Source organism: Alosa sapidissima, chromosome 22 (genome assembly GCF_018492685.1).
Source record: "Alosa sapidissima isolate fAloSap1 chromosome 22, fAloSap1.pri, whole genome shotgun sequence".
Lineage (NCBI taxonomy): Eukaryota > Metazoa > Chordata > Actinopteri > Clupeiformes > Clupeidae > Alosa > Alosa sapidissima.
Window position 1 is genome coordinate 7,578,753 of NC_055978.1, and position 21,310 is coordinate 7,600,062.

Genomic DNA, 21,310 nt, shown 5'->3' on the forward strand with positions numbered 1-21,310 from the left:
ACAGGAACAGTACAGATATCATACAGTCATTACATAGAACCATACTTTTAGTATCAAAGTGACCCACTAATGAGAAATGCAGAACATTAAACCACATATTGGAATACTGGACATAATGCAAAACATTAAACCATATATTGGAATATTGGACATAATGTTCTATTCCACTTTCTCTCAATATTGATAATGTTTTCTCAGGTGATGACATCACCTTTGTTGCCAAGGTGGAGGCAAAAGACCTGCTACGTAAACCTACAATCAAATGGTTCAAAGGGAAATGGATGGACTTGGCCAGCAAGACAGGAAAACACCTGCAGCTGAAGGAGTCATTTGACCGCTTCTCCAAGGTAGGCCTGCAAACCAGCCTATGACAGGAAGGTAAGTCTCATGCTTAAAGGAACCGTATGTAAGAAATGTATTTCAATTCATCATAAAATGTCTCTGATATGTCACTAGACATTAAGAAATCATGTTCATTTCAAATACTTATATCACTGACAACAGTAGTCTGGCCAGGATATTGTCATTTAAAAAGTGAAGTTGCAGCCCTCAACTGATGTTTATGTTGTGTTTTGGCCTGATGCGCCACCCTCCACCTACTAATCATGAAGTCAGTAGTGTTTTAGCATCCGGGTTGCCAGCTCTGCCAGTCAGGGGGGAGGGGGAGGGGATATATCTCTCTACAGTAATTTGAAAGTGATTGCAGTACCAGTTTTTGCCACAATCTTACATACGGTTCCTTTAATCAAGCCCATGATCTTCAGCTGCAGAGTCAAGATTTTAAAAAGTGCACAGAGAATGTCTAATACCAGGAGAAGTTTCACTCTCAGAACAATTCCTGTTTCTGAGACTGGCTGCAGTTCATCTACAGGGCACTCACGAGCAAGCTCCGAATGAATGGAAGCCTATGGAGCTTCACTGACCAATTTTCTGCTCAAACCACATGTTGATCATTAAATGTGGGCCTTCAAAAAGAAGTGCTAACTGATGAATGAAGTAGACCTTCAACATTTAGTCTTTGTAACTGTTGTGGTTAATGTCACAATGTAAACACTTTTTGCTTATTTTGTTGATCTACAGATTCACACATTTGAGATGCACATTATTAAGGCCAAAACCAATTATGCTGGGAACTACAGGTGTGAAGTGAATTACAAGGACAAATTCGACAGTTGCTCCTTTGACCTGGAAGTGAAAGGTTTGCAGTGTGCAGATTTTTTATTTTTTTTTGTATTAAGAGATCATTAATTATGATTTATTCTTTTGCGAAACTTATTGATGTTCTTGGCTAATTGTTTTTCAGAAATTGAAACTGGTCAATCAAACGTTGACATTCGATCAGCTTTCAAAAGAAGGTACTGAGAAAGATCTAACCACCACCAGGAAATAAACTTCCTATTTCAATATCACAGATCTGAGAATCCCAATAGGTCTTCCAGGAATTATTTAGAACAAATACGATTTGGTTGTCTACTTAAAGGAAAACTCTGGTCCAACAACAACTTATTTTGGATGACAGTGAGTGTAAATTTTCATTGGGGACAAAAATAATGTTAATCGGAGTAGCTTTGAGTATGATTGGAATATGTATTTGCAAGGAAATATCATATAGCATAGCTTCAAAGTAATTTGCTACCTTAAGCCGAGGCTAGGCTAGATTAGGCTCAAAATATAACTATTGTGGGGAGAGTCCCTGCAGACAAAAAAGGATTGTTACCTGTGCCTGTGTAAAAATAGGGTATAAAGAAAGACTGTTTGTGCAGTCAGTATACCTATCCACCCCCATTATCTAGTGAGCTTGCCCTCAAGGCTATGCTATATGCTGCTTCACAACTGCTTACTCAGGTCTTATTCAAATCTACTCCGATTAACGTCATTTTGGTCCCCAAAGAAAGTTTACACTAGTTCCAAAATAACTCCAAGATAGAGTTTTCCTTTAATGCAACACAAATGCAAAACTCAAAGTAGCAGAGCAAATACTGTACCCCTTAGAAGAAGTGTTGTAATTCGTCCGCCGCTGATGGCCCTCGAACCCGCACACCTCAACATACACCGGCATGGGAGTCGAACGCTCTAACCACTGAGCTAAAAGCCCAGGCTTCCAACTCAGCTGTTAGAAGCGTTCTTAAGGTTAGGGCTGTGAGGATTTACACGGGCAACTAGCGCGCTAGCTCAGTTCGCCTCCGTTACAGAAGCAAAAGTGTACAAGGTTAGGAACATGCTTAGGTGCCTTAAAATGTACAGGAATACATTAACATTGTTTGAAACACATTTAGAAAAACACCACCTTAACTCACCTTAGATACCCATAGCAAACCAAAACAAGGGCATGGTTTGATTAAGGGACAAGCTGGTTTCCATCGAAGTGGAAATGATTAACCATTTATAAAAGGGTTATTACCAGAAACCAATCAACTCTAACGTGTTCTGTTCAAAAGGCCAACACTTGCATCTCCTCACCCAGAAAGTCAACAACAATGTGTCAGAAAGCAACGCAAAAGTACAAAATCCCACCCCTTTGCACATCCTTGCAATCATATCTGTTTAGTGTTGCCCAGGCAACACTGCAGAACCTTTGTGAGGATGCTAGTATGTGGGTACTGGGATTGCTCTTGGTAGCACTTCCACAAACCTGTTTTTTTTGCCAGTTTGATCTTTTTTGTTTTCAAAGTACATGAAAGAGAGGCAAAAAAAGGGTCATTGTGAGAAGTGGCCAATCATGCGTTAGCACTGGCTTAATGCATAGATTGCTATAAGCCACCTCAGCTTTGCGTTATTCTGTTTAGCATTGTTCTCTGTTTAGTGCCTGTTTCAATTAACGGAAATTTCCATTAATCTCTTCTTGTCTGTATAACAGCAGTGAAGGCCAGGAGGATGCGGGCGAGCTTGACTTTAGTGGTCTTCTAAAGCATAGGTGAGAATTGCAGTCTGCCCCCTACTGGGCGGAGTCTTTTTTGCACCTTCTTGTTCTTTTTCACGTCAAGCCCTGACAGATTTCCTCTTTTTCTTCCTCTTCAAGCTTTTTTTTTCTCTCTTATGTGTTTGGTTCTTTGGAGTCTTTGTTTTTTTTTCTTCTGTTTTTTTCCCTTTTATCTTCTTTCCTCATTATTTTGTAAAGGTAATGAAGTTATTTGTCAAGAACAAATCCATGGTATACAAACTATCGATAATTCTACATTACTGAGCAGTATTTCTTGTTGTAGATCTTAGTACCCCAAATCAACTGAAAGTCATCAGGACGTCTTATCTTTCAGTTTTATTTATCATTAGCTATGAGGTTTGAATTTGTTTTCCTTGGCTTTGTGGTGTACAACCAGACACACACTCTCTTGTACAATAGTCAGGAAAATCTATAACAATACAAAACCAGTCGAAAATCCCTCAGTACATTTTTTTTCCACTTATTTTGGGCTTGTCTTCTTCTTCTTCCCCGCATATTCAGAAATGCCAGGTTAGTAGAGTACCATAGGTAAAAATTAACATTAGACCTTACTACCGGTAAGTATGACCAATCCTGAAGCTTTCCCAGCATGCAATGTAGTTCCAGGAAGTGGACAAGCAAGAGTGTTGGCCGACTGTAGTGTGGTAACACTTCATTTGAAGGCAGCATTCATGACTCCCTCCAATTAGCTGTCAGAAATGATGGAAATGGTATCATCCACCATTGGTCCAGTGACCTTTCCGAACATGGGGTCCATTCCAGTCATTCTTGACCTGCTGTTGGACTTCTTGTAAATGAAGCTGCGAAATAGTGTTATCACTACACAAACATTTCAAAACTAGAAAACACACAAGTTAAAACTATTTTTTTCATTACTATATGTAGAGTAGTTAATAACTGCCTGATTCTAAGTGGACTTGAAATGTTCTCTTGTTTTATGGAGTAGAAATTGAAAACAATAATGCCATGCTGTTCTAGGCCTTTGAATCTTTCTGACATTCAGGAAATGTCTATGAAAGAAAAAGCTGTTTGCCTTGAGTCTGATATTGACTAAACCGCCTTCTCACAACCTGAACAAACATACTTATTTAACTGGTCTTGTTGGTTAACTGTAACCTAACCCCCCTGCCATAAAACAACTTTACTAGCAGTCAAACAACCCTGATGTGATTAAAACCCAAATGTGATTACACTCAGAAAAAGGGATGGGCTCATTTCAGCTGGTGAGAACGTTAGATAAGACTGCTCTTCATGTACTGAAGGTCATCTTATCTTAGAACACTCCCATTTAACTATCTTGCATGACATGCACTGAAATCGACCTGATCCTTATATGTTCTGAAATAATAAAAAAAGTAAACATGACATTCCTCTCCCTTAAAATGTCATTAAATCCCTTTTATCAAATGCCCAGGCACAGTGGTAAACGACACTGAGTCGAATCTTGGCCAAGTATGGACCAAATCCGTCTCAAAGTCAAATGCTACATGGGTATATGGTTATAATCAGTTCCCACATGAACATCCATACATACCCACACTCCCATTAGTTTCTTCTTGTGCACCTCCTCAACGTTAGTGGCACCACAATAACATGGTTATTAGCATTTTACTAAATGTTAATACATAAAATAAATACACCACATTCTGTCACAGCCCCCCCCCCCCCATAAAAAAACATTACTCTCCCCCTCTCCCATCCTTCCTTTGCTGAAAAAACCCTTTTTTACACATTCCCTAGTCACTCCACACTAGAAGACCCCTAAACTGAACCCAGCAATCAGAATCCCTCTGACCTTTTCGCTAGCCTAAATCTTTTCCATCTTCACGTAAGACTTCATTTATCACAGCGTTCTACCAGAAAGCAGCCCTACATGGCCAAGCCCATCCCTTTGGTGACATGTCCTGAGGAACTGAACGAGAGTCAGACAGAGAAATCGTAGAGATAGTGGGATGCAAAGAGTAAGGAAGAAGGAGAAAGTAAGAACCATAAAGGGAAAGAGAAAGAGAGAGAGAGAGAAAAATCTGAGATGTAGAGAAGCAGTAATAGGAACAGGTGGGAGGAAAACAGGAAGTTCCATTCTGACCAGTTTTCTGGTCACTACAGTAGTTCCGAAACTGGTCCTCTGTCATTTAAAGGTACAGTCAGAAATTCTAAGCCAATACATGTTTGTCAAATTCAGTGAATCACTCTCGACAGTCATTTAGTTTTCCATTCTGTGTATGCTAGGGGTTTCATCAGCTATCATCAAGTTAACTATTAAAAACACTAGTCAGTGCTATAGGCATCAGTCAGCTAGTCATGGACAAAAGACGTTCATATGTATGGAAGTACTTCACTGAAAATGTCATCTGTTGTTTCACAGTGACATGTAAGTTGTGTACTGTAGTTTTAAAGTACAGTAAGCACATGTCTGCCATGGATAACCATGAACCCCCACCCATCCCCACCAACAGCTAGCACTAGCAGTAATAATGTTAGCCTAGCACTGTACCGGTAAATAACGACTTGTTGACGGGTTGACAAATATTATGAAATTACAATTAGTAAATATCAGTATCTGTGTAACCACTAGTGTATGTGTTTGAAGAATTGTGGTGTTTGTGCATAATCATGTCACTGTAAACAGTAAACAAACATACAGTCATAGTGCCACAGTGACTCGTGAGTTATAAACTCTTATGATTGGCTGTTCAGCTCAAATATTAACATCCATTTGCCAGAATTACTGACTGTACCTTCAAAAAATTTCAGACCTGTTCTACACTGTACCTTTAAGAATTTAGACCAGTACTTTCCCCCACTGACTGACTCTCACTGCTGATGGAGTTCTTTAGGACACGTCGCAAATTCACTCAATTTATGTCTGACCTCACACTGCCTCCCTGCTTCACCTGTGGTGGTTCCCTAGGGAACCGAAACAGGAGGAAGCCCCCGACGTCGACGTCTGGGAGATCCTCAAAAATGCCCGACCGGACGAGTACGAAAGGATAGCTTTTGAGTACGGCATCACTGACTTGCGTGGGCTTCTGAAGAGACTGAAGAAGACGACGAAGGTTGTGAAGAAGAGTGAAGGTGCTCGTGATCACTGCTTATTAGTATTTTCAACACAGTTCCCTGATGGTATTCACAGTCTAGCACATTTGGCCATGGAGGACGAAAGACACACACGAAAGACATGTTTTCATCTTTAGTAGTAACACACACCACTATGGTATTACACAAACAAAATCACAAACATTTTTATTCAAATACACTGAAATGTCCAAAATGTATTTAGGCAATCATTGCAGGATCACAGAAAACTCACAAAGTAATATGTAATGTGTATTTTAAAAACTGTTTGTTGAAGTTTGTCAGTGACAGTGGATTTTCTTACATGCTCAACCGATCTGCGTTTTATCCAAAGCTTTTGCCAAGAAACTGGATCCAGCGTACCAGGCGGACAAAGGTGGAAAAATCCGACTTGTAGTCGACCTAGCAGACCCAACAGTGGAGTTAAAGTGGTACAAGAACGGTCAAGAGATTCGCCCCACTCCCAAGTAGGTGACATTTTATTCCGTCTGGTCTCTCTCTGTCCCTCCTTTACTGTCACATTAATTTTCACCCTCTGTCTTCACACAAATGAAAAGCATTTTTGGGGCCCCTCTCATAAAATAAGTTTCATTTGTGGTCTTGCTCCTATTTTTTGTTGTTTTGATGAACTTTCTTTTGTTTTTTGTTTTGTCTTCTGTTTTCATAATATAGAGATGTGTTTGTACTCTTTGCTGTGCTTGGGCTTTCCAGCAATGGTCCACAGATACAAACTGAATGCACCGCTATGCAGTAGCGGCATGACATGACACATTCCAATCCTCACAGATCATGAACAAACTCTTCCCACAGAAAAAAACAAAACAAAAAAAAAACAACAACAATGAACCAAATTGTTAACAACGACTGAACCAAAATATTATTGTCCTTTTCAATGCAACAGCTGTGCAACAAGCAGGAATGTGTATCCATCCTGTGAATAGTACTGTGTTGCACTCAATTCTAACTTCCTCTGGCACCAAATTGCATTGTGAATTATTCGCTGGCAATTCCAAACAAACATGTAATGTTCTCTCAACACTGTTGAGGGCTGGAAGGCGATGTGTAGGAAGCGTCCTAAGGGTTGACATTTGGTCCTCAGCTACATTCAGACAGTAATGTAGTATGCTAATGTACTTGGTCAATTAATTAATTGTCCTTTTGCAATTAACGACAGGTCCTTCCTTCTTCAGACAGGAAATGGCAGTGCCTTCTTTACAGGTCTTTAACAGTGGCTGGCTTTGTAGTTACCTCAAAGTCCTCAAAATAACAACAAACAAACAAACAAAAAAACAAACAAAAAAACAAACAAACAAACAAACAAACAAACAAATAAATAATGAAATCCACCTACATGACCCACACAAACTTTGTGAATTTTACCAATGGAACTCCAGAGCCTGTGGAAAAGAGGGTGGCAGAGAAAAGGGATTGCTGCTAACAAATCACACTGATACCATGTAGTCTGAATTTGCCTCTAAACATGACAGGGACAGAGAGTAGACATCACTTCAGCCTGTATGACAGTCAGCAGTAAGTAAATAAGTAAACATTTATTTATATAGTGCCATTTCTGGCCACTCAACCCACTTTACGCAAAATAAACAATTATTAAGTCAAGTCCATGGACAATGGTGGCTCTGTTGGTGTAAACAACACAGAGCATTGTGTTCTTGAACGTCGCGTCTGTAGACCCCACCTCTAGAACTGTTATTTAAACAGGACCTGTGTGGCTGGGGGTTCATATCCTGTGTGCAGAGAAACAATGTCCCTTGAGGAGACAGGAAGTGTTAGGACAAAAAAAGAAGATGTGAAATGTACCTTTTTGTCTCTACTTTGCCTCACAGTCCCCTGGTGAGGCTGCACATCCTTCTAGTAAAACAGTGAAGCGGATTAGTAGATTCGGTGGAGGAGTGCGGTCACGGACATGTTAGTGTATTCAAGACAGCTTGAGGCTACTCAGGTTTTACACACAGCCTCTTAAAGCAGCACAGTAAAATCTGCTGGGTAACACAGGCTAAGGTCAGAGGTCACTCAAAGCCAGTCGAGGTTAAAGCCATCTGGAAGGTCACTGCACTTTCCCATTCGTCTGATCGCCGGTGGTATATCCCCCAGGATTCCCTGCTCCCGGACAGGCTCCACTGTGCTATCTCTCTATGTTTATGGTCATGTTTATGTTTACTGTTTATTTGTTGTTCTGTGTCACAGTGCCACTAATGGCTGCTCCAGCCACTAGTGACTTAGGCATGATGTCTGCTGTACCTTGTTCCTTCTGTCCTGTGTGTGTGTGTGTTTTTGCCGGGTTGTCTTTTCTCTCGTGTAACCTCCTCCTCCTCCACCGCCTTCCTCGCCCTTGTCTGCTCTCTGCTCCGGAACACAACTAAAGTAACCGGAAGTAAGTCGGCTCATCTGCTATACAGCTCTATGAACGCTGACAGTTCATGTTATTTCATCCTATTTAGAGTGAGACCTCCTGTTTTATTGGCTTTACCATACACTCTCAGAGAGAAAAAGATGCAAAGCAATTGTTGACAATTGTTGTTTTTTTGTGGGGCAGGGTTCTAAGGTATGAATTTTTAAACAACTAAATAGTTCAAGACTTTTTTTAAAGTACATTTACCTATTTATTCTGAGCTATATGCAAGATGCATTTGTATATATTAATATGAATGAAGTATTGCATTGTATTAGTGTTAAGTTCTATTTTTTCTGTGCCAGTACAGTATATGATGAACTCTTCACTCTTGACCCATAAAGCAAAGCTGAAAAACTATCATTTTGTTTATTTACATGAACTGAAACCCGAATCTTACATAAACTCTGCTGATTATGGCCTATAGAGATGTAGACATATATTCACACTTCAGATGTGATTTTGCACAGCATTGCGTGGATGTTTATAAGTTGTGGGTTTGTTGGATAGGTACATCTTTGAGCACAAGGGTACTCAAAGGATTATGGTCATCAACAACTGCCAGATAAACGACGATGCTGCCTACTCAGTTAGTGCTGGAGACGAGAAATGTTCAACTGAGCTCTTTGTTAAAGGTACTCTGCCTGTCTGTCTGTCTGCCTGTCTGTCTGTCTGTCTGCGTGTCTGCACACTGTCTCTAAAGGTCCCAGTTTAATGGTGGGTGATACACAACGTTTCGACCACTCAGGTGTACCTGACGAAGCCCTGAGTGGTCGAAACGTTGTGTATCACCCACCATTAAACTGGGACCTTTTGAGACAGTGTGCGGATATCTTTTGTTTTACTCAGTATTTCTAGTATCCAGCACCTGTAGAATCGTTATAGATGTGCGTACACCTCTACACTTCAGTTCTGTCTGCGTGTCTGCCCAGCCTGCACAGACACACACACACACACCCACACCCACACCCACACACACACATATACTGTCTGTCCCACTCTGATGATGAAACTGTGCTCTCTCTCTCTCTCTCTCTCTCTCTCTCTCTCTCTCTCACTATCTCTCTTGGCAGAGCTCCCTGTGAATATTGTAAAGCACCTGGAGCCTGTGAAGACTACAGTCAATGAGCGCATTGAGCTGGAGTGTGAAGTGACTGAAGAGGGGGCTAAAGTGAAATGGTACTACAACGCAGACTTCTGTACTAACAATAAATAAAATGAGTGCAGACATGCTTGTGCACTATAATAAGGTATTATAAGTACAGAAGTATGTGAATTGGAACGCAGACACAGTCTACTCCTTACCTTACAGTCTACTCCTTACCTAGACTAAAAACACTGTTTCAGTGGAGATCTTTATTGAAATTCTCTTTTAGTTTAGGACTTGGCATAATCCATGACATTTATCTGAGATGCTTAGATAGCAAAAAAAGCTTACTCAATAGCTTAGATATCTATTGAGCAAGAGCACTACAGTGCTACAGAGCTGAGTGTAGATTGGGCTTCTATCTGGTGATGGAATGAAGAATGAAACCCAGACTCCATATTTCCACAGGATGAAGAATGGTGTTGAAGTCCCAACTGGAGTCCGGTCTCGGTACCGGGTGAAATCCGAGGGCACCAAGCATTGGCTGATCATAGACGATGCCACGAAGGAGGACACTGGCACTTACTCCCTCAAGGCAACAGGGGGCACCACTGAGGCTCATGTTCAGGTGGACTGTAAGTACCAGTGTTCTGAAATATAGCCTTCTGCTAAGGCCAAGGTTCACTTAATATCATCAATCTAAGACAAATAGACAGCTTACTGGATGCCTGTCACAAGTGCATTCACACTTTTGGAAAACAGACGTGACTTTTTTCCTTAATGGACAAGCAAATTAACTGTTTGGTCAATGTCAAACTAGTTGAAATTTGTAATCGCATTTACATCGTATCATTCAGTAGCATATACACAGTATCTGTTTTATATGCCATAATCATCATCATAAAGGAATGACTGCAAACTTCTCCTCAGTTGTTATATTTATGGTTACAGAAACATCATAATATCATCCCGCAAGTTGTCTTGTTGGTGCTCCTTTATTTCCCTCTGTGATCATATCAGTCAGTTCGCTTTAGCTTTTTCGCTTTATTTTTTGGATGGAAAGACTGTCTGGTGGATCATCTGTTTTCTTGTTCTATCTATCTATCTATCTATCTATCTATCTCTATCTATCTATCTATCTATCTATCTATCTACATCTCTCTCTCTCTCTTTCTTCTCTTCTTGTCTCAGTGAAACCTCTGAAGATCTTTCAGGATCTGCAGGATATGACGGTTCTGTTGGGTCAGCCTCTTCCCCTCCACCTGGAGATCTCCCCAGGCAACGTTCCGGGCCGCTGGTACCGCAACGGGCAGCTGATCCAGTCCAGTGACCGCATCAATATCCTCCACCGGGCCAGGTATGAAGAACAGGACAAAACATGTACACACACACACACACATAACTCTCTCTCTCTCTCTCTCTCTCTCTCTCTCTCTCTCTCTCTCACACACACACACACACACACACACACACACACACACACACACACACACACACACACACACACACACACAGACACACACATAACTCTCTCTCTCTCTCCCTCACACACACACACACACAGTCACACACACACACACACACACACACACACACACACACACACACACACACACACACACACACACACACACACACACACACACACACACATTCACTTAGTCAGGTCATTTTATATGCAGGACATATGTATTACTCTGTGTATTACTGTGTGGGCAGTGTCAGACTAGACCCAAGTTCCAAGTATCCCGAGTGATCAAGCCTTTAAATGCATTAAGCATTAAGTTTAATCCCATCTACCTTTGTAGAGCAAATTCTCATAAAACATCATCAAAACACAGGAAAAAACATCTCGGTTTGTACACTGATCATTTTGAAAAGTTTCTTTGTAAAGACGAGTTTTGTTTTTATTGTTGTTTATGACAGGAACCACAGGCTGGAGATCCAGGCCGCCACGATTCATGATGCAGGAGACTACATGTTTGTTCCCGAGGGCTACTCTCAGAGCCTAACTTGCAAAGTTCAAGTTCACGGTAAACAGCGAGTGCCCCTCCTCTCATTATCAGTAGGATGGTAGAATTTTTCAGAATAGATTCAGCAGTCATTCAACACAATGCCACAAGATACATTCATTATTTCCAATACAAGAAGTTATGTTTTTTCGGTTGGCATAATTGTCTAGCCTGACGAGCCAGACCCACATTAAAATGTAGGGTCTGGGTACTCACCATTCGCAGTGCTCAGTCCGAGGGGCGGGATAATCGGTTGTCTTTCAAATTCCCTCTGCACGCAATAGGACAGCGGCAGCGCTATGAGTCCCATGTTTCCCACCAGCGGAGCTACAGTAGTTGGCTAGTTCAAACGTTTGCCAACTTAATAAAAGCTTAACAGGTGTCACACTGTTGGCCAACAGCAACATTTATCTTTTTTTTTTTTTAAGTAGCAAGGAATTCAAGCCAAACCGTTGCAACTCTGCCATCAATCATTATGTTAAGCCCGCCTAACGACTCTATACACGATCAGATTGGCCTGATAGAAGTTTAATTTTTCGAGCTCACAAGCCAACGGAGAGTTGCTAGACTAGCCCTGGAAGCAAATGTAATTTGCTGCCGCTAGGGTGTGTCTAGATTTCTAGGCTAATAATTGTCCGGTTTTTGAATGAAAATGATTTATAGGTCTATTTTTGTCAATTCCAACTGAACAATATTGATTCATCTGAACTAGCTGATTCTCAACTAAATCTGACAAAGATTATGGTTATTGTTATGGCTATGGTTATTCTTGCTGGTTATGGCTAGTTGTATGGTAATGTCCTGCTGGCTATAGTTATGGTTATGAGTATGGTTATGGTAAATTCCTGCTGGCTATGGTTATGGTTATGATAGATTCCTGCTGGTTATAGTTATGGTTATGGTAAATTCAAGGTGGTTATGGTTATGATTATGGTACATTCATGCTGGTTATGGTTATGGTCAATCCCTGCTGGTTATGGTTATGATTATGGTAAATTCCTGCTGGTTATGGTTATAGTTATGGTAAATTCATGCTGGTTGTATTTATGGTTAGGGTAAATTCCTGCTGGTTATGGTTATAGTTATGGTAAATTCATGCTGGTTGTATTTATGGTTAGGGTAAATTCCTGCTGGTTGCCCCAGCTGAGGTTTTGCTCTGCCCTGCTCTCCTCAGATCCTCCCAGGGTGCACCTGGAAGCGCTGAATGCCCCAGACAACACCATCACCATCGTTGCCGGAAACAAACTGCGTCTGGAGGTCCCCATCAGTGGAGAACCGGCCCCAAGAGTGGTCTGGATGAAGGGAGAGAGGGTGCGCTTACAATTCTGGCTTCTTATTTCAACATTTGTAGTTCGGCTCTACAGGACATTTAGAAGAGACAAGTGAATAAGTTAAAGTAACACAATGTAGGAATTACACTTTTTGTCAGTTTTCAACGTACTGGGTACCGATTTAGCATAAATGGGGATGCACAATTAGTCTGAAACAGGGTATTACTGTAAAGGTCTAAAGTGTTACAGAGGGATCCAACAAAAACACGACATGGTGCAATACCAGGCTTCCCCAGCACACATCAGCAATGTCAGAGACTCCAGTCAAATAATTACATTTTCATGCTTTAATACAGCATACAGTAGAAGAATACATGATTGCAAAAGATATAAACAGAAGTGACAGGTGATATATGTCTAAGTAACAGCGAAACAAGTATCCCTCTGTTGTAAAATATATTGCCAGATTAACAAGGTTAAAACCATTTGGGTTCTAAGTTATTTTCAGTATTATCACAGCAATTAGCCACTAGATAGATAGATAGATAGATAGATACTTTATTGATCCCCAAGGGGAAATTCAAATTCTAGCACCATTTGAAACCTTAGGCCGCATGGTTTTGCATGATATGCATGTGATATTTGTGTGATGAGTAGTCTGTGAGCAATTCTTTGGACACACTTTGTGTCCATCAGCCCCATAGGTTTAAAGCTGGTCGATTACGGGTATACAGTACATATTACTTTACATTTACATTATTATTTCTACAGAGGGGGCCTTTTCCCTGTTTATTTATTACATGTGTGTATGTAATTTTTTCACCCTAAAGGTGATTTTGGACTCAGGCAACAGGGTGCGGGCAGAGACGTATGCTGACCACACCAGCCTGACCATTGACGTCACCGAGAGGGAGGACTCGGGCAACTACAAGATAGTCCTGCAAAACGACGCAGGAGAGGACAGCGCCACCGTCAAGGTCAAGGTTGTGGGTGAGAGACAGCAGACTTGTGACCTTCATGGGAGAATCGTTGGAGAGATGAGGGCCTCAACTTAGAACTCTGAATCATGATAATTTTGGCTGAAGGAACCCCGGTTCTGTTACAGAACCTTTTAACACCAAGCAGACTGTGCGATTTTGGTCCAGGTTCAGGGGCAGCCGTGGCCTACTGGTTAGCGCTCCGGACTTGTAACCGGAGGGTTGCTGGTTCGAACCCCGACCAGTAGGAACGGCTGAAGTGCCGAAGTGTCGGCTGTCTGTCTTGTCGTGTGAGCAGATGGAGGCACAATATGAACACAACAATGGCAATTGATTGAAACATATTGTACGAGTACCAGATACGCAACTGTCAAGAAAAATCTCAGTGTCTACTCAGCTTAAAAGCCATATTAATTACAGACAAAGTCCTTTAAGTCCCTCCGCTCGGCGGCCATATTGTAACACTTTTTGGGCACTTATCAGGCATCACGCGCAAGGCTTCACGACACCAACCTTGCTCCACCAGTGAGATTACAACACATGATTGGCACAATGTATCACAACACACCACATGATTGCCACAATGTATTCTAATTTTTTGCCACGTATGCGGCGGGATATGTGTAGACAACTGCCATATTGGCATTACAAACTAACCCCATGCATTTCTACGGAGGATTTTTTGAGTGCTGTGTCTCCTCATTGGAAAGTGTCTGTTGCAGACAAACCAAGTCCCAAACCACCCCAACAACCATACTGTATGTATCACGTACTGTGTGATTTGATTCTCTAGATATTCCAGACGCACCGGAAGCTCCTCTCGTCCCAGTGGTCGGAGGAGACTGGTGTTCCATGACATGGGAGCCTCCGCACTATGATGGAGGATCACCTATTTTGGGTAGGCCTATGTGAATAGTGAATAGTGTGTATGTGTGTGTGTATGTGTGTGTGAGTGTTTGTGTGTGTGTGCGTGTGTGTGTGTGTGTGTGTGTTTGTGTGTATTCAGTTTGTATACTCAGATTGTTTCATTACTCTAATGTGTGTGTGTGTCATTTAGGCTACTTCATTGAGAGGAAAAAGAAACAGAGCTCCCGATGGATGAGGTTGAACTTTGACCTTTGCAAGGAGACAACCTTTGAGCCAAAGAAGATGATTGAGGGCGTCCCGTATGAGGTGCGCATCTTTGCTGTGAATGCCATTGGTGTCTCCAAACCCAGCGGGCCTTCCAAAGCCTTTGTGCCACTCGGTGAGTTAAACTTTACATTTCATTACATTACATTTGGCTGACGCATTTTTAACCAAAGCGACTAACAACATGGTAAACCGTTTAAGTTTTTTAAAGCAATTCTCTCAACAATTTTAGGACAATTTAAAAACGTTAGAGTACAGTAAGAATAAGTGCATCAGTGAGTGCTGTTTTTAACAGTTGAGTGTCAGTTCAAGACGGGTGGTAAGTGCTAGGATCAGCAAGACTTGTTGTAAGTGGTGCTATGAGAGGAGATGTTCTCTAAGTAAACCGCTTAATCACTAACAACACTTGTGGAAAATGTTGCATATCACATGGTAGATATCTTAAAAACCTACATTTCATTTCAACAAGATCTTTGTGAAGATAAATGAGAATAAGAATGAATAAGAAAAAAAATTATCAGAGTTTCTCTCAGTGAGTTTGTTTAGATTGTGTGTTCCGTATTCATTCATAACACTATCAAATACAGCAGACTCAGCTCAAGTAGCGTCTAAGACCAAGTAAAAGTGCAATATTACATGACATGTGAATGTTGCCACACCATCTCTCTGTCATATGTCCTTACTCTAAGTGCCTTGCCCCACACACACATACACACATGCTCACTCACACACATGCACGCACGCACACACACACACACACACACACACACACGCACACACACACACATGCTCACACACACTCACACACACACACACACACACACACACACACACACACACACACACACGCACAAAAAACACACACACACACACACACACACACGCGCGCGCACACACGCACGCACACACACACACATGCTCACGCACACACACACACACACACACACACACACGCACACACACACACACACCCCACCTTCACCACCATCCTCCCTCTCTGCAGCTGTTGTTCTGGACACGACAGTATTCCAGGCATGACCTCACGACACATAGAGCGAGGATTTAGGGGATATTAAATATGCCTCTATAATGGCAGCCAAATCGACGCAGGCTTATGAGAGATGGGATGTGTGTGTGTGTGGGTGGGGGGGCAAGGTGGCGGGGGGGGGGGGGGGGGGGGGGGTGTAGTGCCGTGGGTAAGAATAGAAGAGATGGGATCTAATGAAGACTCAGGGGAATGGATCAGTGGCATGCCTGCCTGATTACGACCTGAGCCACTCTGCTCAGACTTGTCGCATGTTTGTCAGTGTGTGTGTGTGTGTGTGTGTGTGTGTGTGTGTGAGTGTGTCTGTGTGTGTTTATGTGTGTGTGTTTATGTGTGTGTGTGTGTGTGTGTGTGTGTGTGTGTGTGTGTGTGTGACACAGGGTGGTTTATTTTGAACATGACAAGGGGCTGATCATGCTTGCCTCTGTGTGTGTGTGTGTGTGTGTGTGTGTGTGTGGCATAGGGTGATTTATTTTGAACACTACAAGGGGATGACCATATACAGAACAAGCTGGGAATAAATGATTAAAAATACATGACGCTACAGAAGGAGCTGATAAATGTTTTTTGTTTTTCTCAATCTTTTTTCATAGTAAAATGCATACTTCTTTGTGTTTGTTTCAGCTGTAACCAGTGAGCCAACGATGCTGGTGGTGGATGATGTCACTGACGACACGGTGACAATGAAGTGGCGTCCACCTGACACGATTGGTGCCGCGGGATTGGACGGCTATCTGGTGGAGTACCAAATTGAAGGATGTAAGGGGAACCTAGAGCAGACACATTTCAAATTGTAGTATCACTTGGGACCCATGTTCAGTTAGTTACCATGGCTTTAGTTACCATGGTTACCATGGCTACCATGTTGTTTTTTGTTGTTTTTTTACAGAACACACACAATCATGTAATCATGATCAACGCTGATTTTAATACTGACAGTATCCCTCATTATGATTGGCTCTCTTTTCAGCGGACGAGTGGATCGTAGCCAATCCGGAGCTGACGGAGAAGACCAAGTACACCATCACGGGTCTGCCCACAGAGGTGAAAATCCAGGTGAGGGTGAAGGCCATCAACGCCGCCGGAGCCAGCACACCCCGCACCACACAGCACGCCATCCTGGTCAAGGAGGTCATCGGTGAGTATCCACTACTCTAGAGGAGGTTCATGGGAATTTGTTTTGAATGAATCTTCCATGTCAAAAAAACAAGTTATTACCGGTAATAAAGATAGGCACAACAATAACAAATGTCCTGCTGTTCATAGTGCCCAACATGGCACGTCTATATTCCTCACACTTTTGTGAACTACTGCTTTAAAGGAACACGCCTACTTTTTTTTGGAAATTATTGGGAAATAGCTTATCTGCCATCTCCCCCAGAGTTAGATAAGAGGATACATACCCTTCTCTTCTCTGTGTGTGCAATAACCCAACCAGTCTTAGACTGTTAGCCTAGCTTAGCATAATTGTGTGCAATAACCCAGTCTGACACAGTTAGCCTAGCTTAGCATAATTCGCTGGAAGTGGAATTCTGTATTTGAAAAATATACAGTTAAGTCCATTATTATTTACCCCTCCCCCATTTTAAGTCATTTTTGTCATGTACATTTCTATCTCAATGGATCACATCTTTTGTCTTGTGCTTATATATATATATATATATATATATATGCTTATGTGCTTTACCTTGAATTTCCCCTGGGGATCAATAAAGTATCTATCTATCTATCTATCTATCTATCTATCTATCTATATCATTTCCAGGCTAAAAGAACCCTGCTGGTCGAATAAAAAAAATATTTTGGCACAATTATCTGAGTAAAATCTCACAAAGTGTCTTTTAGATAATCATGTTTTAGATAGTCCTATGTAAGACACAACTTTACTTTTTGTTTTTCCTCCAGAACCCCCGAAGATCAGAATCCCCAGGCACCTGAAGCAGACATACGTCCGTAAGGTTGGAGAGGCTGTCAATCTTGTCGTGCCCTTCATGGTAAGATCACAGAGTCTCAAAAAGAGAGAATGTGTGAATTCAGTCTTGGACAAACATACAGTACAGTACAAATTGTACTGTAGGCTATGTCAGGATGTTTGTCTATACATGTATGTGTATCTGAATGTTCTGTCATGTGGTTAAGTGGCTTCAGCGTCCATTCCATGTTTGGATCCAAGTGCCCACGGAGACTCAGGTTCAAATTTGACCTGTGGTCATTTCCCTGATCCCACCCCACCTCTCTCCCACTCACTTCCTGTCGGTCTTCGCTGTCCTATTTAAGACAAAAAGACAAAGGGCCCGAGTTCGGTGGTGATATAGGTAGCAGGAAGCTACGTCAAGATGTGTACTCTGAAATGGGCGAGACCTCTCCAGTGAAGTGAAATTAAATAATAACTAATAACTAATCACATGCAACCTGTGTTAAATTCTGATCTATCTATCTATCTATCTATCTATCTATCTATCTTTTATTAATTTACTTCGGTCTGACTCTGCCCACTCTATGTGTCTGACTTTGCCCTGGCCACAGTGCGCATGCACTGTTGCCAAAATACGCTGTCAAATTTGCACCCAAAAAGTCCTAAGAATACCCTTAAAATCTGAGAATGTCTTGTGTGCTTGTCAGGGGAAGCCCAGGCCTAAAGTGAGCTGGCTGAAGGACGGTGGAGAGGTGGAGCCCACCCAGGTCAACATCCGCAACACGGAGTGCGACAGCATCTTCTTCATACGCAAGGCCGAGCGGAAGCACTCCGGCAAGTACGAGATGACCGTGCAGGTGGAGAAGCACACGGACACTGCTATCCTGGACATCCAGATCGTCGGTGAGTGCTGTTTATCAGTCTGTTGGAGGATTCATGGGCCAGGATAAACACCTCATGTCTCACGTGTGTGTGTGTGTGTGTGTGTGTGTGTGTGTGTGTTATCTCTTTTGGGATGTGCATGGCCTTTGTCTGTTTCTCTGTCCATGACAAACCTGTCAGAAATGCTTGAGAAGACTAAGAACAATAAAGCATGATAAAGCCTAGTTCAAATGACTAGTGCAGCAGATTATCCTAGTGACCTTTTGACCTTTCCCCCTCTTTAGATCTTCCCGGTCCCCCGCAGTGTGTTAAGATCGAGGAAGTATGGGGGGAGAACGTGGCACTTGATTGGTCCCCTCCCAAAGACAACGGAAACGCTCCAATCACAGGCTACACCATTCAGAAAGCTGATAAAAAGACGATGGTACACTCTATCATATGGATGATAATGTGATGATGACTATATCATATGAACCTTAATGTGATGATGACTACAGTATATCATATGGACCTTAATGTGATGATGACTATATCATAATATGGACCTTAATGTGATGATGACTATATCATATGGACCTTAATGTGATGATGACTATATCATATTACATTACATTACATTACATTACATTTGGCTGACGCTTTTTAACCAAAGCGACTAACAACATGGTAAACAGTAAGTTTTAGAACAATTCTCACAATTTTAGGACAGTTTAAAAAAAAAAAAAAAAAAAAAAAAATATGGACCTTAATGTGATGATGACTATATCATAATATGGACCTTAATGTGATGATGACTGTATCATAATATGGACCTTAATGTGATGATGACTATATCATATGGACCTTAATGTGATGATGACTATATCTTTGGACCTTAATGTGATTATGACTATATTTATGGACCTTAATGTGATGATGACTATATCATCTGGACCTTAATGTGATGATGACTATATCATATGGACCTTAATATGATAATGGTGTCATGGTTCTCTCTCTCTCTCTGTGTGTGTGTGTGTGTGTGTGTGTGTGTGTGTGTGTGTGTGTGTGTGTGTGTGTTTATGTATAAAATAGACTATGTATGCTGTGAAGACTGTGTTTGTTTTTCTTTCTCTTTCTGTGTGTGTGTGTGCGAGTGTGTTCATAAGTGTTATAATGCCCTTAAGTAACTGTGTGTGTGTGTGTGTGTGTGTGTGTGTGTGTGTGTGTGTGTGTGTTTATGTATAAAATAGACTATGTATGCTGTGAAGACTGTGTTTGTTTTTCTTTCTCTTTCTGTGTGTGTGTGTGCGAGTGTGTTCATAAGTGTTATAATGCCCTTAAGTAACTGTGTGTGTGTGTGTGTATGTGTGTGTGTGCGTGTGTGTGTGTGTATGTACACTTGAGTAACTCTACCGTCCCTTCCCAACCCCAGGAGTGGTACACCTGTATCGAGCACTACCACCGCACCTGCCTCACCATCACTGACCTGGTGGTTGGCAACGAGTACTTCTTCCGCATCTACGCCGAGAACATGTGCGGCCTCAGCGAGTCCGCCACCGCCACCAAGGACAGCGCCCTCATCGTCAAGCAAGGTCAGTCCCTACTCCGGCTCTAACACCCTACAGCATATGACATCCTGCTTTGGGAAGCCATATAGTTATGATGAACTGACAGTTCATCATAACTATATGGCTTCTCAAAGCATAATAATATATATAAATATATATATTAAGTTTTTTCCTTTTGTCTATGAAGTGAAGTTTAATTTGTTGACAAAAGGAAAATGCAATTAACCTTTTGTCCATCAAATGAAAAGCATAACAGTAAATTGAGTGCATCACATGATTCCGTTTTGTTGTCTGTTCACGCAAGAATATGCAATGTTGTTTGTGGGTTTTTTTCACGGGCTAAAGGTATTGCAGTGTTACATGGTTATGTAATAAATAGTTTTTTATATTATTAAAAGGTATTTCAGTGTTACATGGTTATGTAATAAATAGTTTTAATAGTCTGTTACTCTCCACCCGTCACCTTAAATCAAATAAGTATATTGTTAAAGAGGTGGATATAGTGCAAGAGACATACATCTATACTTATTTTATTTATTATTAATCATAATGTACATATATACAATAGTATATTTTGCCTAAATACATTTTTTGAAGTAATTGTTAAATTGAAGACTTTAATATAATTGATTACATTAAGTACATTGTAAAGGTTGGGGGAAAAGTGTGTGGGTGTTGACACTTCCAGCTTAAACAGAGAAGAGACATGCACACATACCAGCGTCACATCTTGGTGTGAACATGGTACGATATGTTGAATCTCATACGCTGTATAAGATTTGACATATGCTCCTAAAATCAATTAATAAATCAACTCTCTAGAGAGCTGTTATTTAAACTGTTCTGATTCTGATTAAACAAAAAGCCATGTTGTCTCTTCCTCATCACACATCATAAAGGGTCCAACCCACATGATACAGCATTCAGCCGGTATCATGCACAGCATCCGTCCTGTTCCCTTCCTTTCCACCCTTCCTCCTCCTCTCCTTTCTCCTTCTCCTCCTCCTCCTCCAA

General features: G+C 41.4%; 1 protein-coding gene across 12 annotated transcripts in view; it reads left to right on the forward strand.

Moving 5' to 3' along the window:
• mybpc1 (myosin binding protein C1) overlaps window positions 1-21,310 on the forward strand; it is a 48,989-nt gene that overhangs the window by 17,758 nt on the left and 9,921 nt on the right. For 7 of the 12 annotated variants that reach the window (XM_042079543.1, XM_042079535.1, XM_042079542.1 and 4 more), the window contains 23 exons: window positions 199-347; window positions 1,081-1,198; window positions 1,304-1,355; window positions 2,858-2,914; window positions 3,443-3,451; window positions 5,853-6,016; window positions 6,351-6,483; window positions 8,400-8,408; window positions 8,937-9,061; window positions 9,500-9,605; window positions 9,982-10,148; window positions 10,705-10,870; window positions 11,440-11,546; window positions 12,700-12,836; window positions 13,627-13,786; window positions 14,567-14,671; window positions 14,831-15,019; window positions 16,574-16,708; window positions 16,920-17,087; window positions 17,855-17,943; window positions 18,572-18,767; window positions 19,031-19,170; window positions 20,161-20,320. In XM_042079543.1, coding sequence (XP_041935477.1) covers window positions 199-347; window positions 1,081-1,198; window positions 1,304-1,355; window positions 2,858-2,914; window positions 3,443-3,451; window positions 5,853-6,016; window positions 6,351-6,483; window positions 8,400-8,408; window positions 8,937-9,061; window positions 9,500-9,605; window positions 9,982-10,148; window positions 10,705-10,870; window positions 11,440-11,546; window positions 12,700-12,836; window positions 13,627-13,786; window positions 14,567-14,671; window positions 14,831-15,019; window positions 16,574-16,708; window positions 16,920-17,087; window positions 17,855-17,943; window positions 18,572-18,767; window positions 19,031-19,170; window positions 20,161-20,320 — 2,841 coding nt within the window. The remainder of the gene's footprint in view (window positions 1-198; window positions 348-1,080; window positions 1,199-1,303; window positions 1,356-2,857; window positions 2,915-3,442; window positions 3,452-5,852; window positions 6,017-6,350; window positions 6,484-8,399; window positions 8,409-8,936; window positions 9,062-9,499; window positions 9,606-9,981; window positions 10,149-10,704; window positions 10,871-11,439; window positions 11,547-12,699; window positions 12,837-13,626; window positions 13,787-14,566; window positions 14,672-14,830; window positions 15,020-16,573; window positions 16,709-16,919; window positions 17,088-17,854; window positions 17,944-18,571; window positions 18,768-19,030; window positions 19,171-20,160; window positions 20,321-21,310) is intronic. The other 5 variants (XM_042079536.1, XM_042079537.1, XM_042079539.1 and 2 more) reach the window with 5 other exon arrangements.